The sequence below is a fragment of the Somniosus microcephalus genome, unplaced genomic scaffold (assembly GCF_052327205.1).
Source record: "Somniosus microcephalus isolate GS21.2 unplaced genomic scaffold, FLI_Smic_1.0 unresolved_chr4, whole genome shotgun sequence".
Lineage (NCBI taxonomy): Eukaryota > Metazoa > Chordata > Chondrichthyes > Squaliformes > Somniosidae > Somniosus > Somniosus microcephalus.
The window spans coordinates 53284670-53298782 of NW_028225182.1; the positions used below are offsets into that span (position 1 = coordinate 53284670).

Here is a 14113-nt window from a genome sequence, read left to right on the forward strand (position 1 = left end):
CATGGGAGTGTTTGATGGGACAGTGTAGAGGGAGCTTTACTCTGTATCTAACCCGTGCTGTACCTGCCCTGGGAGTGTTTGATGGGACAGTGTAGAGGGAGCTTTACTCTGTATCTAAACCCGTGCTGTACCAGCCCTGGGAGTGTTTGATGGGACAGTGTAGAGGGAGCTTTACTCTGTATCTAACCCGTGCTGTACCTGCCCTGGGAGTGTTTGATGGGACAGCGTAGAGGGAGCTTTACTCTGTATCTAACCCTCTGCTGTACCTGCCCTGGGAGTGTTTGATGGGACAGTGTGGAGGGAGCTTTACTCTGCATCTAACCCCGTGCTGTACCTGCCCTGGGAGTGTTTGATGGGACAGTGTAGAGGGAGCTTTACTCTGTATCTAACCTCTGCTGTACCTGCCCTGGGTGTGTTTGATGGGACAATGTAGAGGGAGCTTTACTCTGTATCTAACCCGTGCTGTACCTGCCCTGGGAGTGTTTGATGGGACAGTTTAGAGGGAGCTTTACTCTGTATCTAACCCGTGCTGTACCTGCCCTGGGAGTGTTTGATGGGACAGTGTAGAGGGAGCTTTACTCTGTATCTAACCCGTGCTGTACCTGCCCTGGGAGTGTTTGATGGGACAGTGTAGAGGGAGCTTTACTCTGTATCTAACCCGTGCTGTACCTGCCCTGGGAGAGTTTGATGGGACAGTGTAGAGGGAGCTTTACTCTGTATCTAACCCGTGCTGTACCTGCCCTGGGAGTGTGTGATGGGACAGTGTAGAGGGAGCTTTACTCTGTATCTAACCCGTGCTGTACCGGCCCTGGGAGTGTTTGATGGGACAGTGTAGAGGGAGCTTTACTCTGTATCTACTCTAGAGTAAATATAAAGAGGAGATACTTTAACGGTTGGCTGTGCTCGAAGTAGAAACGTCTCCAGGACCGGGTCGGATGCATCCTAGGATGCTGAGGTCAGTAAGTCTGGAATTTGCAGAGGTACTGGCCATAATCTTCCAATCCTCCTTGGATACAGTGCTGGTGCCAGAGGACTGGAGAATTGCAAATATTACACCCCCGTTCAAAAAGGGGAGAGTGAGCGATAAACCTGGCAATGACAGGCCAGTCAGTTTAACGGCGGTTTATGGGAATCTTTGAGATAATAATCCAGGACAAAATTAAATGTCACTAGTTCATAAGTGACAGCCATCACTGCTTTGTTAAAGGGAAATCGTGTTTGACTAACTTGATTAAATCTTTGATGAAGTAACAGAGGGCGGATGAGGTTCGAGCGGTTGATGTTTTGTATCTGGACTTTCAAAAGGCATTTGATAAAGTCACACACAATAGACTTGTTAGCAAAACTGAAGCCCATGGGATTAAAGGGACGGTGGCAGCGTGGATATAAAATTGGCTACGGGAAGGGAAAGCAGAGAGGAGTGGTGAATGGTTGCTTCTCCGACTGGAGGGAAGTATACAGTGGTGTTCCCCAGGGGGTCAGTATTAGGTCCACTGCTCTTTTTGATGTATATTAATGAGCTTGACTTGGGTACACAGAGCACAATATCAAAGTTTGCAGATGCCACGAAACTCAGAAATGTAGTCATAGTCATGGAGGATAGTAACAGACTTCAGGAGGACAGAGACAGACTGGAGAAGTGGCAGATGAAATTTAATACTTAATTTTGGTAGGAAGAATGAGGGGAGGCAATATAAACGAAATGGACCAATTTTAAAGGGGGTGCAGGAATAGAGACCCCCAGGGGTTTACAGAAACACATCTTTGAAGGTGACTGCTCAAACTGAGAAGACTGTTAAAAAAGCTTACGGGATCCCGGGCTTTATAACCAGAGGTATAGAGTACAAAAGCAAGGAAGTTATGATGAACCTTTATAAAACACTGGTTCGACCTCAACTGGAGTATTGTGTCCAACTCTGGGCACCGCACTTTAGGAAGGATGTCAAGGCCTTGGAGAGGGTGCGGAGGAGATTTACCAGAATGGTACCAGGAATGAGGGACTTCAGTGACGTGGAGAGACTGGAGAAGCTGGGGTTGTTCTCCTTAGAGTAGGGAAGGTTAAGAGGAGATTTAATCGAGGCGTTCAAAATCATGCAGGGTTTCGATGGAGTAAATAAGGAGAAACTGTTTCCAGTGGCAGGAGGGTCGGTAACCAGAGGACACAGAGTGAAGATAATCGGCAAAAGAACCAGAGGGGAGATGAGGAGAATGTTTAAACGCAGCGAGTTGTTGTGATCTGGAACGTGCTGCCTGAAAGGGCGGTGGAAGCAGATTCAATAGTAACTTTCAAAAGAGAATTGGATAAATACTTGAAGGGAAAAATTCACAGGGCTGTGGGGAAAGAGCAGGGGGGAGTGGGACTAATTGGAGAGCTCGTTCAAAGAGCCGGCACAGGCACGACGGTGAGGGTTGGGATAGATTGGATTGAGGTTGGGTTGGGAGGGGTTGAGTTGAGTTGAGTTGGGAGGGGTTGAGTTGAGTTGAGTTGGGAGGGGTTGAGTTGAGTTGAGTTGGGAGGGGTTGAGTTGAGTTGAGTTGGGAGCGGTTGAGTTGAGTTGGGAGGGGTTGAGTTGAGTTGGGAGGGGTTGAGTTGAGTTGGGAGGGGTTGAGTTGAGTTGAGTTGGTAGGGGTTGGGTTGAGTTGGGAGGCGTTGAGTTGGGTTGGGAGGGGTTGAGTTGGGAGGGGTTGAGTTGAGTTGAGTTGGGAGGGGTTGAGTTGAGTTGGGAGGGGTTGAGTTGAGTTGGGAGGGGTTGAGTTGAGTTGGGAGGGGTTGAGTTGAGTTGAGTTGGTAGGGGTTGGGTTGAGTTGGGAGGCATTGAGTTGGGTTGGGAGGGGTTGAGTTGGGAGGGGTTGAGTTGAGTTGAGTTGGGAGGGGTTGAGTTGGGAGGAGTTGAGTTGAGTTGGGAGGAGTTGAGTTGAGTTGGGTTGGGAGGGGTTGAGTTGAGTTGAGTTGGAAGGGGTTGAGTTGAGTTGGGAGGGGTTGAGTTGAGTTGAGTTGGGAGGGGTTGGGTTGGAGTTGAGTTGAGTTGGAGTTGAGTTGGGTTGAGTTGGGAGGGGTTGAGGTTGAGTTGAGTTGGGAGGGGTTGAGTTGAGTTGGGAGGAGTTGAGTTGGGTTGAGTTTTAGTTGAGTTGGGTTGGGTTGGGAGGGGTTGAGTTGAGTTGGGAGGGGTTGAGTTGGAGTTGGGTTGGGAGGGGTTGGGTTGGAGTTGAGTTGAGTTGGGTTGGGAGGGGTTGAGTTGAGTTGGGAGGGGTTGAGTTGAGTTGAGTTGGGAGGGGTTGAGTTGAGTTGGGAGGGGTTGAGTTGGGTTGGGTTGGGAGGGGTTGAGTTGAGTTGGGAGGGGTTGAGTTGAGTTGGAGTTGAGTTGGGAGGGGTTGGGTTGGAGTTGAGTTGAGTTGGGTTGGGAGGGGTTGAGTTGAGTTGGGTTGGGAGGGGTTGAGTTGAGTTGGGAGGAGTTGAGTTGGGTTGGGTTGGGAGGGGTTGAGTTGAGTTGGGAGGGGTTGAGTTGAGTTGGAGTTGAGTTGGGAGGGGTTGGGTTGGAGTTGAGTTGAGTTGGGTTGGGAGGGGTTGAGTTGGAGTTGGGTTGAGTTGGGTTGGGAGGGGTTGAGTTGAGTTGAGTTGGGAGGGGTTGGGTTGAGTTGGGAGGGGTTGAGTTGAGTTGAGTTGGGAGGGGTTGGGTTGGAGTTGAGTTGAGTTGGAGTTGAGTTGGGTTGAGTTGGGAGGGGTTGAGGTTGAGTTGAGTTGGGAGGGGTTGAGTTGAGTTGGGAGGAGTTGAGTTGGGTTGAGTTTTAGTTGAGTTGGGTTGGGTTGGGAGGGGTTGGGTTGGAGTTGAGTTGAGTTGGGTTGGGAGGGGTTGAGTTGAGTTGGGAGGGGTTGAGTTGAGTTGAGTTGGGAGGGGTTGAGTTGAGTTGGGAGGGGTTGAGTTGGGTTGGGTTGGGAGGGGTTGAGTTGAGTTGGAGTTGAGTTGGGAGGGGTTGGGTTGGAGTTGAGTTGAGTTGGGTTGGGAGGGGTTGAGTTGAGTTGGGAGGAGTTGAGTTGAGTTGGGTTGGGAGGGGTTGAGTTGCGATAGATTGAGTTGGGTTGGGTTGGAGTTGAGTTGAGTTGGGTTGGAGTTGAGTTGAGTTGGGAGGGGTTGAGTTGAGTTGAGTTGAGTTGGGTTGGGTTGGAGTTGAGTTGGAGTTGGGTTGGGAGGGGTTGGGTTGGAGTTGAGTTGGAGTTGGGTTGGGAGGGGTTGGGTTGGAGTTGAGTTGAGTTGGGTTGGGTTGGGAGGGGTTGAGTTGGGTTGGGAGGGGTTTGGATGGTTTGGGAGGGGTTTGGATGGTTTGGGAGGGGTTTGGATGGTTTGGGAGGGGTTTGGATGGTTTGGGAGGGGTTGGGTTTTCAGGTCTGCCTGGAACTGATGCATTTGGGGATTATGAGGACAGGCTGCACCTTTTTCTCCCCAGTGCTCAGCAGGCCTGAGACTGATGGCCCGTGGATGGACACCTCTGTCAGTGAGTTGGCGCTGGCGCTGGGCCCAAGGGGGCGCTCGCTGCGCTGTACAATTCTTTGATTCCTATGATCACTCCAGCCTTTTCTAATTACAGCCCGTTACCCGCTGCTGGAAGATAATGGGGTTGTTGAAGTTATTCGAGATAAGCGAGAAGCAGGTAAGTAAAGCCAACAGCTGTTTGCCCGCATACCAGGGGTTGGCAGCCGTTTGGTGGCTCCAACAAGTGGCCGCCCCTCAAGAATGGGTGTTCAGTCCTGGGCCCCGCCCCTCAGGAAGGATATCTCAGCCTTGGAGGGGGAGCAGCACAGATTCACCAGAACGATACCCGGGGGCTAAAAGGGTTAAATTACGAGGTCAGGTTGCACAGACTGGGCTTGTGTTCCCTCGAGTTTAGAAGATTAAGGGGCGATCTAATCGAGGTGTTTAAGATGATTAAAGGAGTTGATTCACATTCACATTCACCTTGGTTTAATATCTTATCCAAAAGATGGCCCCTCTGACAGTGCAGCGCTCCCTCAGTACTGCCCCTCCGACAGTGCGGCGCTCGCTCAGTACTGCCCCTCCGACAGTGCGGCGCTCCCTCAGTACTGCCCCTCCGACAGTGCAGCGCTCCCTCAGTACTGCCCCTCCGACAGTGCGGCGCTCGCTCAGTACTGCCCCTCCGACAGTGCGGCGCTCCCTCAGTACTGCCCCTCCGACAGTGCGGCGTTCCCTCAGTACTGCCCCTCCGACAGTGCAGCGCTCCCTCAGTACTGCCCCTCCGACAGTGCGGCGCTCCCTCAGTACTGCCCCTCCGACAGTGCGGCGCTCCCTCAGTACTGCCCCTCCGACAGTGCAGCGCTCCCTCAGTACTGCCCCTCCGACAGTGCGGCGCTCGCTCAGTACTGCCCCTCCGACAGTGCGGCGCTCCCTCAGTACTGCCCCTCCGACAGTGCGGCGTTCCCTCAGTACTGCCCCTCTGACAGTGCAGCGCTCCCTCAGTACTGCCCCTCCGACAGTGCGGCGCTCGCTCAGTACTGCCCCTCCGACAGTGCGGCGCTCCCTCAGTACTGCCCCTCCGACAGTGCGGCGTTCCCTCAGTACTGCCCCTCCGACAGTGCGGCGCTCCCTCAGTACTTCCCCTCCGACAGTGCGGCGCTCGCTCAGTACTGCCCCTCCGACAGTGCGGCGCTCGCTCAGTACTGCCCCTCCGACAGTGCGGCGCTCCCTCAGTACTGCCCCTCTGACAGTGCGGCGCTCCCTCAGTACTGCCCCTCCGACAGTGCGGCGTTCCCTCAGTACTGCCCCTCCGACAGTGCGGCGCTCCCTCAGTACTTCCCCTCCCACAGTGCGGCGCTCCCTCAGTACTGCCCCTCCGACAGTGCGGCGCTCGCTCAGTACTGCCCCTCCGACAGTGCGGCGCTCCCTCAGTACTGCCCCTCCGACAGTGCGGCGCTCCCTCAGTACTGCCCCTCCGACAGTGCGGCGTTCCCTCAGTACTGCCCCTCCGACAGTGCGGCGCTCCCTCAGTACTGCCCCTCAATCGTGCCCTACAGCAACTCGCCAAGGCTTCTTCGGCAGCACCTCCCAAACCCGCGACCTCTTCCACCTAGAAGGACAAGGGCAGCAGGCACATGGGAACACCATCACCTCCAAGTTCCCCTCCAAGTCAACACCATCCTGACTTGGAAATATATTGGCCGTTCCTTAATCGTCGCTGGGTCAAAATCCTGGAACTCCCTCCCTAACAGCACTGTGGGAGCACCTTCACCACACGGACTGCAGCGGTTCAAGAAGGCGGCTCACCACCACCTTCTCAAGGGCAATTAGGAGTGGGCAATAAATGCCGGCCTTGCCGGTGACGGCCACATCCTGTGAATGAATTTTTTAAAAACTTCCTAGCTAGAGCTGGGAACAGCAGAAGTAGACCTCCCGTTTCCAGTAACCCCACCCTCCTTACCGCCCGCTGGTAACTGCACATGGCCGTATATCGAATGAGGGCAAGATATGCCCACCATGGTCAAAGAGGCTGCTTTGGCTCGTGTCTGGAATGGCTGCTTTGGGAAAGGCGTGAAACGGGGAGTAGAGGTACCCAGGTCCAGATTGCTAACGGCAGGGGGGTAAGAGCAAGAGGGCACAGAGGTGCACTTTGCATTTTCGGTTTTGAAGTTGAATGTTTTGTTTAATATAACAGTTTAATCCTGTTGTCCCTGTTTAAACAGAGCATACTGTGATGTTCCGGCCAATCAAAGAATACGTCACCACCAGTAGGTATTTAAGCAGAAAGATCTTTTTGGGGAAGCAAAGAACAAGGCACCTGTAAGAGAAACCCGGAATAGGGGGTGGGGTGGGGGTGGGAGGCACGAGGAAGAGGCTCATTACAACTAGCCTCAGCACCTCCACTGCTGCCCGGAGACCCCAGCCGCGAAGTGCGCATGTGTGGCTCTCTGGTTAGCGCAAGCTCGGCCGTGATGCCCCCCACAGTCGAATAGTTGTCCAACACTCGCTGTCGGGACCGACACATGACAAAGGATCGATTGAATTCGGCATCGGGCAACGCTCAGGGCAGAGGCATGAGGGCAGGATGGGTAGGCCTGCGATGCAACCTCAAGTCGAATAGCCTGTTCGCACACAATGCCCACTTGGGGGAAGGGACTGCCGGGCAGCTGTAAGAGTGGATCAGGTCTCTCAACAGCCGGTAAATCCTCGGTAAAAGCTGTTTCCTTCATGAGCCGACCCACCCCAGCGCTGTACTGAGGGGGGGAGGGGCTGCATCGCCTGGGGTGAGATGTTCAACCAAGTTCCTTGACTAGGAAAAGAGCTGTGGAGGGGGAGGGGTGGAGGAACCCAGAATGTGAGGTCGCTTGGACTGAGACACAGAGAGATTAACAAATAAATGCAGCAGTGGGTAAGAGGATCAACATGAGCTGGTGGAACCAATTGCTGCAGTGTTGGCTTCTGTCGGGGTGGGTTGAGTTGGTTGGGTAGAGTTGGGTTGGGTTCAGTTGGGGTGGGTTGAGTTGAGATGAGTTGAGATGAGTTGAGATGAGTTGAGATGAGATGAGATGAGATGAGGTGGGTGGGGTTGGGTTGGAGTGGAGTTGGGATGAGTTGGGTTGGAGTGGAGTGGGGTTGGGATGAGTTGGGTTGAGTTGGGGCGGGTTGGGTTGAGTTGGGATGCATTCAGTTGAGTTGGGTAGGGTTGGGTAGGGTAGGCTAGGATTGAGTTGGTGAGAGTTGGGTTGGGATGAGGTGGGTGGGGCTGGGTTGAGTTGGGTTAGGTTGAGTTGAGTTGGGTGGAATTGGGAGGAATTGGGTTGAGTTGAGTTGGGATAAGTTGGGTTGGAGTTGAGTTGGATTAGTTTTGAGTTGAGATGAGTTGGGTTGGGTAAAGTTGGGTTGAGTTGGGATGAATTGCGTTGGGTGGAGTTGGGTTGAGTTGGGATGAGCTGGGTTGAGTTAGGTTCGGTTGAGATGAGCTGGGTTGGAGTGGGGTTAGAGTGGGTTTGGGTTGGTTTGAGTTGGAATGGGATGGGTTGGGTTGGGTGGAGTAGGGTTAGAGTGGAGTTGAGTTGGGTTAGGTTGAGTTGGGTGGCGTTGGGATGAGGTGGGTGGAGTTGAGTTGGGATGAGTTGGGTTGAGGTGGGTGGGGTTGAGTTAGGTTCGGTTAAGTTGAGATGAGTTGAGTTGGAATGGGGTTAGAGTGGGTTTGAGTTGGGATGGGATGGGATGGGTTGGGTTGTGTTGGGTTGAGTTGGGTGGAGTTGGAATGTGTTGTGGTTGGGACTGATTGGATTCGGAGGGGTTGTGTTGGGGTATGGGAGGGGTTGAGTTATCTGGTCTGCCTGGAACTGATGCGATTGGGGATGCTCTCTCACTCTTTTTCCCTCAGTGCTTAGCAGACCTGTGAGTGATTGCCCATGGATGGGTATCACTGTCAGAGAGCTGGTGCTAGTGCGATGGGCCCAAGAGGGTGCTCGCTGCGCTGTACAATTCTCTGATTCCTATGATCACTCCGGCCTTTTCTAATTACAGCTCGTTTCCCGGTTATTGAAGGTGATGGTGTTATTGAAGTTATCAGAGATAAGCGAGAAGCAGGTAAGTCGAGCCGACAGCTATTTGCCAACGTACCAGGGGTTGGCAGCCATTTGCCCTTACCTGGTTCCGTTCCTATCTATCTAATCGTAGCGAGAATCACCTACACCATCTTCTCCTCCCACTCCTGCCTCGTTACCTCTGGAGGCCCTCAAGGATCTATCCTTGGCCCCCTTCTGTTTCTCATCTACATGCTGCCCCCTCGACGATATCATTCAAAAACACATCGTCAGTTTCCACATGTACGCTGATGACACCCAGCTCTGCCTCACCGCCCCGCCTCTCTCGACCCCTCCACTGTCACTCTGCTTGTCCGACAGCCAGTCCTGGATGAGCAGAAATTCCCTCCAACTAAATATTGGGAAGACCGAAGCCATTGTCTTTGGTCCCCGCCACAAACTCCGTTCCCTGACCACCAATGTCCCCTTTAAATTTTTTTGGGTGTGCGGCCTGTTATAAATCTCATCATCATAAAGAAACGACTCATGAAATAACGCTGGATGGCCAGCTGGTGGCGCCGTCCAAGGAGTATAAATACTCGGGCGTGGGCCCAGCTTGTTCAGGGACATTTTGTAAGACAGGAACTAGTGAAGTACAACTAGACCTCCATGTTCTGAAACAAGTTGATTAAAGCCTTGCTTTATGCTCGAACCAAGTGCATAGTGAGTTTTATTACGTCGCGGCCCATTCCGATCTCCGCGCATGCGCGGTTTCTCCTACTGTAAAGCCAGCGAGCAGGCTGCCCGGGACCTCCAGACAGCTGCACAGCTTAACAGGAACACTGCTGACCGCCATTTCAATCCCTCTCCCTGGTAACTGTCTGAGGCTGAGCCAGACCATTCGCAACCTTGTTGTCGCGTTTGACCCCGAGATCAGCTTCTGACCCCCACATCTCCGCCCCATCGCTAAGACCGCCTACTTCCACCTCAGTAACATCGCCCGTCTCCGCCCCTGCCTCACCTCATCTGCTGCTGAAGCCCTCATCCGGGCCTTTGTTGCCTCTAGGCTTGACTATTCCAACGCACTCCTGGCTGGCCTCCCATATTGAGCTCATCCAAAACTCTGCTGCCATCGTGTCCTAACTCGCACCGAGTCCCGTTCACCCATCAGCCTTGTACTCGCTGACCGACATTGGCTCCCGGGCCGACAGAGCCACAATTTTAAAATCCTCATCCTTGTTTTCAAATGTTTCAAATCCCTCCAAGGCCTCGCCCTCCTCCCTATCTCTGTAACCTCCTCCAGCCCCACAACCCTCCGAGATCTCCGCGCTCCTCCAGTTCTGGCCTCTTGAGCATTCCCCCGATTTCCATCGCTCCACCATTGGCGGCCGTGCCTTCAGCTGCCTGGGCCCCGAGCTCTGGAATTCCCTCCCTAAACCTCTCCGCCTCTCTCTCCTCCTTTAAGATGCTCCTTAAAACCGACCTCTTTGACCAAGCTTGTGCTCACCTGCCCTAATATCGCCTTATGTGGCTCGGTGTCAAATTTTGTCTGATAATCGCTCCTGTGCAGCACCTTGGGATGTTTTACTACGTTAAAGGCGCTATATAAATGCAGGTTGTTGCTGTTCCCCACCTACTGGGGTTGGCAGCTGTTTGGTGGCTCCCACAAGTGGCCGCCCACAAGGGTTGGGTGTTCAGTTCTGGGCCCCGCACCTCAGGAAGGATATATTGACCCTGCAGGAGGTGCAGCCACAGCTCACCAGAATGATACCGGGTCTCTATGGACAGGTTACTCAGACTGGGCTTGTATTCCCTCGAGTTTAGAAGATTAAGGGGTGATCTGATTGAGGTGTTGAAGATGATTAAAGGAGTCGATCGGGTGGATATAGAGAAACTATTTCCTCTGGTGGGGGGAGTCCAGAACAAGGGGGCAGAACCTTAAAATTAGAGCCAGGCCGTTCAGGGGTGATGTCAGGAAGCACTTCTTCACACAAAGGGTGGTGGATTCTATCTGGTTGCGGCATTGCTGGGTTCTATCTGGTTGCGGCATTGCTGGGTTCTGTCTGATTGCTGCATTGTTGGGTTCTATCTGGTTGCGGCATTGCTGGGTTCTATCTGATTGCTGCATTGCTAGGTTCTGTCTGATTGCTGCATTGTTGGATTCTGTCCGGTTGCTGCATTGTTGGGTTCTGTCTGGTTCCTGCATTGTTGGGGTCTGTCTGGTTGCTGCATTGTTGGGTTCTGTCTGGTTGCTGCATTGTTGGGTTCTGTCTGGTTGCTGCATTGTTGGATTCTGTCTGGTTGCTGCATTGTTGGGTTCTGTCTGGTTGCTGCATTGTTGGGGTCTGTCTGGTTGCGGCATTGTTGGGTTCTGTCTGATTGCTGCATTGTTGGGTTCTGTCTGGTTGCGGCATTGTTGGGGTCTGTCTGGTTGCGGCATTGTTGGGTTCTGTCTGGTTGCTGCATTGTTGGGTTCTGTCTGGTTGCTGCATTGTTGGATTCTGTCTGGTTGCTGCATTGCTGGTTTCTGTCTGGTTGCTGCATTGTTGGGTTCTGTCTGGTTGCTGCATTGTTGGGTTCTGTCTGGTTGCTGCATTGCTGGGTTCTGTCTGGTTGCTGCATTGTTGGATTCTGTCTGGTTGCTGCATTGCTGGGTTCTGTCTGGTTGCTGCATTGTTGGGTTCTGTCTGGTTGCTGCATTGTTGGGTTCTGTCTGGTTGCTGCATTGCTGGGTTCTGTCTGGTTGCTGCATTGCTGGGTTCTGTCTGGTTGCTGCATTGCTGGGTTCTGTCTGGTTGCTGCATTGCTGGGTTCTGTCTGGTTGCTGCATTGCTGGGTTCTGTCTGGTTGCTGCAGTCTGTGTGCTGGATTGAAAGGGATCATTGCTGCTCTCAGTTGTCAACTTGCAAAAGTGTTTACAAGGTAGACAACAGCGAGGCAGCATTCCCCATATCTAAGATGGTAAAACAAACAGTTCAGTCTGTGTACACTGAGAGAATTACAGAGAACGTTCAGCACAGACACAGGCCATTCAGCCCATCTGCTCCGTGCCGGTGTTTCTGCTCCACACCAGCCTCCTCCCACCCCTCTCCATCTCACCCCACCACCATATCCTTCTATTCCTTTCTCCCTCCTGTGTTTATCTGATTTCCAACATCGATTGTCTGGTCGTTCATTTGCTGTTTGTGGGATCGTGCTGTGCACACAACAGTGACTGCCGATCAAAGGCATTTGATTGGCTGTGAAGTACTCTGGGCCATCTGGGGAATTATAATCCGGGCACAGTTCCCATGGATTGGAGGGTAGCTAATGTAACCCCGCTATTTAAAAAAGGTGGTGGAGAGAAAACAGGGAACTATAGACCGGTAAGCCTGACATCGGTAGTGGGGAAAATGCTAGAGTCCATTATAAAAGATGTAATAGCAGAGCACTTGGAAAACAGTGACAGGATCGGACAAAGTCAACATGGATTTACAAAAGGTAAATCGTGCTTGACTAATCTACTGGAATTTTTTGAGGATGTAACTGGTAGAATAGATAAGGGAGAACCAGTGGCTGTGGTGTATTTGGACTTTCAGAAGGCTTTCGATAAGGTCCCACATAAGAGATTAGCTTGCAAAGTTAAAGCACATGGGATTGGGGGTAAGGTACTGACTTGGATAGAGAACTAGTTGGCAGACAGGAAGCAAAGAGTTGGAATAAACGGGCCTTTTTCCGAGTGGCAGGCAGTGGCTAGTGGGGTACCGCAGGGATCGGTGCTAGGACCCCAGCTATTCACAATATAAATTATCTAGACGAGGGAACTAAATGTAATATCTCCAAGTTTGCAGACGACACAAAGCTGGGTGGGCATGTGTGCTGTGAGGAAGATGCAGAGAAACTCCAGTATGATTTGGACAGGTTGGGTGATTGGGCAGATGCATGGCAGATGCAGTATAATGTGGATAAATGCGAGGTTATCCACTTTGGTGGCAAAAACAGGAAGGCAGATTATTATCTGAACGGCAATAGATTGGGAGAAGGGGAAGTGCAACGAGACCTGGGTGTCCTTGTGCACCAGTCGCTGATGGTAAGCATGCAGGTGCAGCAGGCGGTTAAGAAGGCAAATGGTATGTTGGCCTTCGTAGCGAGAGGGTTTGAGTACAGGAGCAAGGATGTCTTGCTGCAGTTGTACAGGGCCTTGGTGAGACCACACCTTGAGTATTGTGTGCAGTTTTGGTCGCCTTATCTGAGGAAGGATGTTCTTGCCATGGAGGGACTGCAGCGAAGATTCACCAGACTGATACCTGGGATGGCAGGAATGACGTATGAGGAGAGATTGGGTCGATTGGGCTTATACTCGCTGGAGTTTAGAAGAATGAGAGGGGATCTCATTGAAACTTATAAAATTCTAACAGGACTGGACAGACTAGATGCAGGAAGGATGTTCCCGATGGCCGGGGAGTCCAGAACCAGGGGTCACAGTCTAAGGATAAGGGGTAAGCCATTTAGGACTGAGATGAGGAGGAATTTCTTCACCCAGAGAGTGGTGAACCTGTGGAATTCTCTACCACAGAAGGCAGTTGAGGCCAATTCATTAAATATATTCAAGAAGGAGTTGGATATATTTCTTAAGGCTAAAGGGATCAAGGGATATGGGGAGAAGGCAGGGACAGGGGACTGAATTTGGATGATCAGCCATGATCTCATTGAATGGCGGAGCAGGCTCGAGGGGCCGAATGGCCGACTCCTGCTCCTATCTTCTATGTTTCTATGTTTCTATCCTGATGCGATGCCACAATAGGGAGGAAAGCTTAAAACCGATGAGTGGGGGGCGGGGGGAGAGGGAGAGGTAAGTAGAATGAACAGGCTATTACTTTGGGGACTAAAGGCAATTATTGAGCTGTTTCTAATGGTTTCTTCTGTCTCCCTGTTTCAGCGGAACCAGGTGCAAAGTTCTGGCCCGTCAGAGAGCTCATGACCACAAGTAAGTGTCGGTGGAACAGACAAACCCTTCCAGAAGGTTCTCCGTCGGGAAGGCTCCTGATCCTGGCACCGCCGTCGGGAAAAGCCCACCATTCCCCACCTTCCCCACCTCCCCCACCCCCACCACACCAACATAAATAGTTGTTTGCAAAGTTGGAGATGCTTTGTCCCAGCTTCCCAATCCTGTGGTGCCGCCTTACCGAGTGGAAGAGGGTGAGAGCGGGGACTCCGGGCTGGGTCACGGTGTCGCGTGGCTGGGTAACGATTAGAGACTGTACCTGGGGTGTGGAGGGTGTGGGATCGATGTGGCGACTGTACTTGGGGTGTGGAGAGTGTGGGATCGATGGGGCGACTGTACATGGGGTGTGGAGAGAGTGGGATCGATGGAGCGACTGTACATCGGGTGTGGGATCGATGGGGCGACTGTATATGGGGTGTGGAGTGTGTGGGAGCGATGGAGCGACTGTACATGGGGTGTGGAGAGCGTGGGATCGATGGGGCGACTGTACAGGGGGTGTGGGGTGTGTGGGATCGATGGGGCGACTGTACATGGGGTGTGGAGTGTGTAGGATCGATGGGGCGACTGTACATGGGGTGTGGAGAGTGTGGGATCGATGGGGCGACTGTACATGGGGTGTGGAGAGT

At 52.6% G+C, this 14113-nt stretch overlaps 1 protein-coding gene across 6 annotated transcripts in view; it reads left to right on the forward strand.

Annotated features, from left to right (window-relative positions):
* LOC147091105 (uncharacterized) overlaps nucleotides 1-14113 on the forward strand; it is an 83369-nt gene that overhangs the window by 21241 nt on the left and 48015 nt on the right. For all 6 annotated transcript variants that reach the window (XM_085977570.1, XM_085977571.1, XM_085977573.1 and 3 more), the window contains exons 5-8: nucleotides 4585-4647; nucleotides 6692-6736; nucleotides 8505-8567; nucleotides 13422-13469. In XM_085977570.1, the coding sequence (XP_085833696.1) occupies nucleotides 4585-4647; nucleotides 6692-6736; nucleotides 8505-8567; nucleotides 13422-13469 (219 nt within the window). The remainder of the gene's footprint in view (nucleotides 1-4584; nucleotides 4648-6691; nucleotides 6737-8504; nucleotides 8568-13421; nucleotides 13470-14113) is intronic.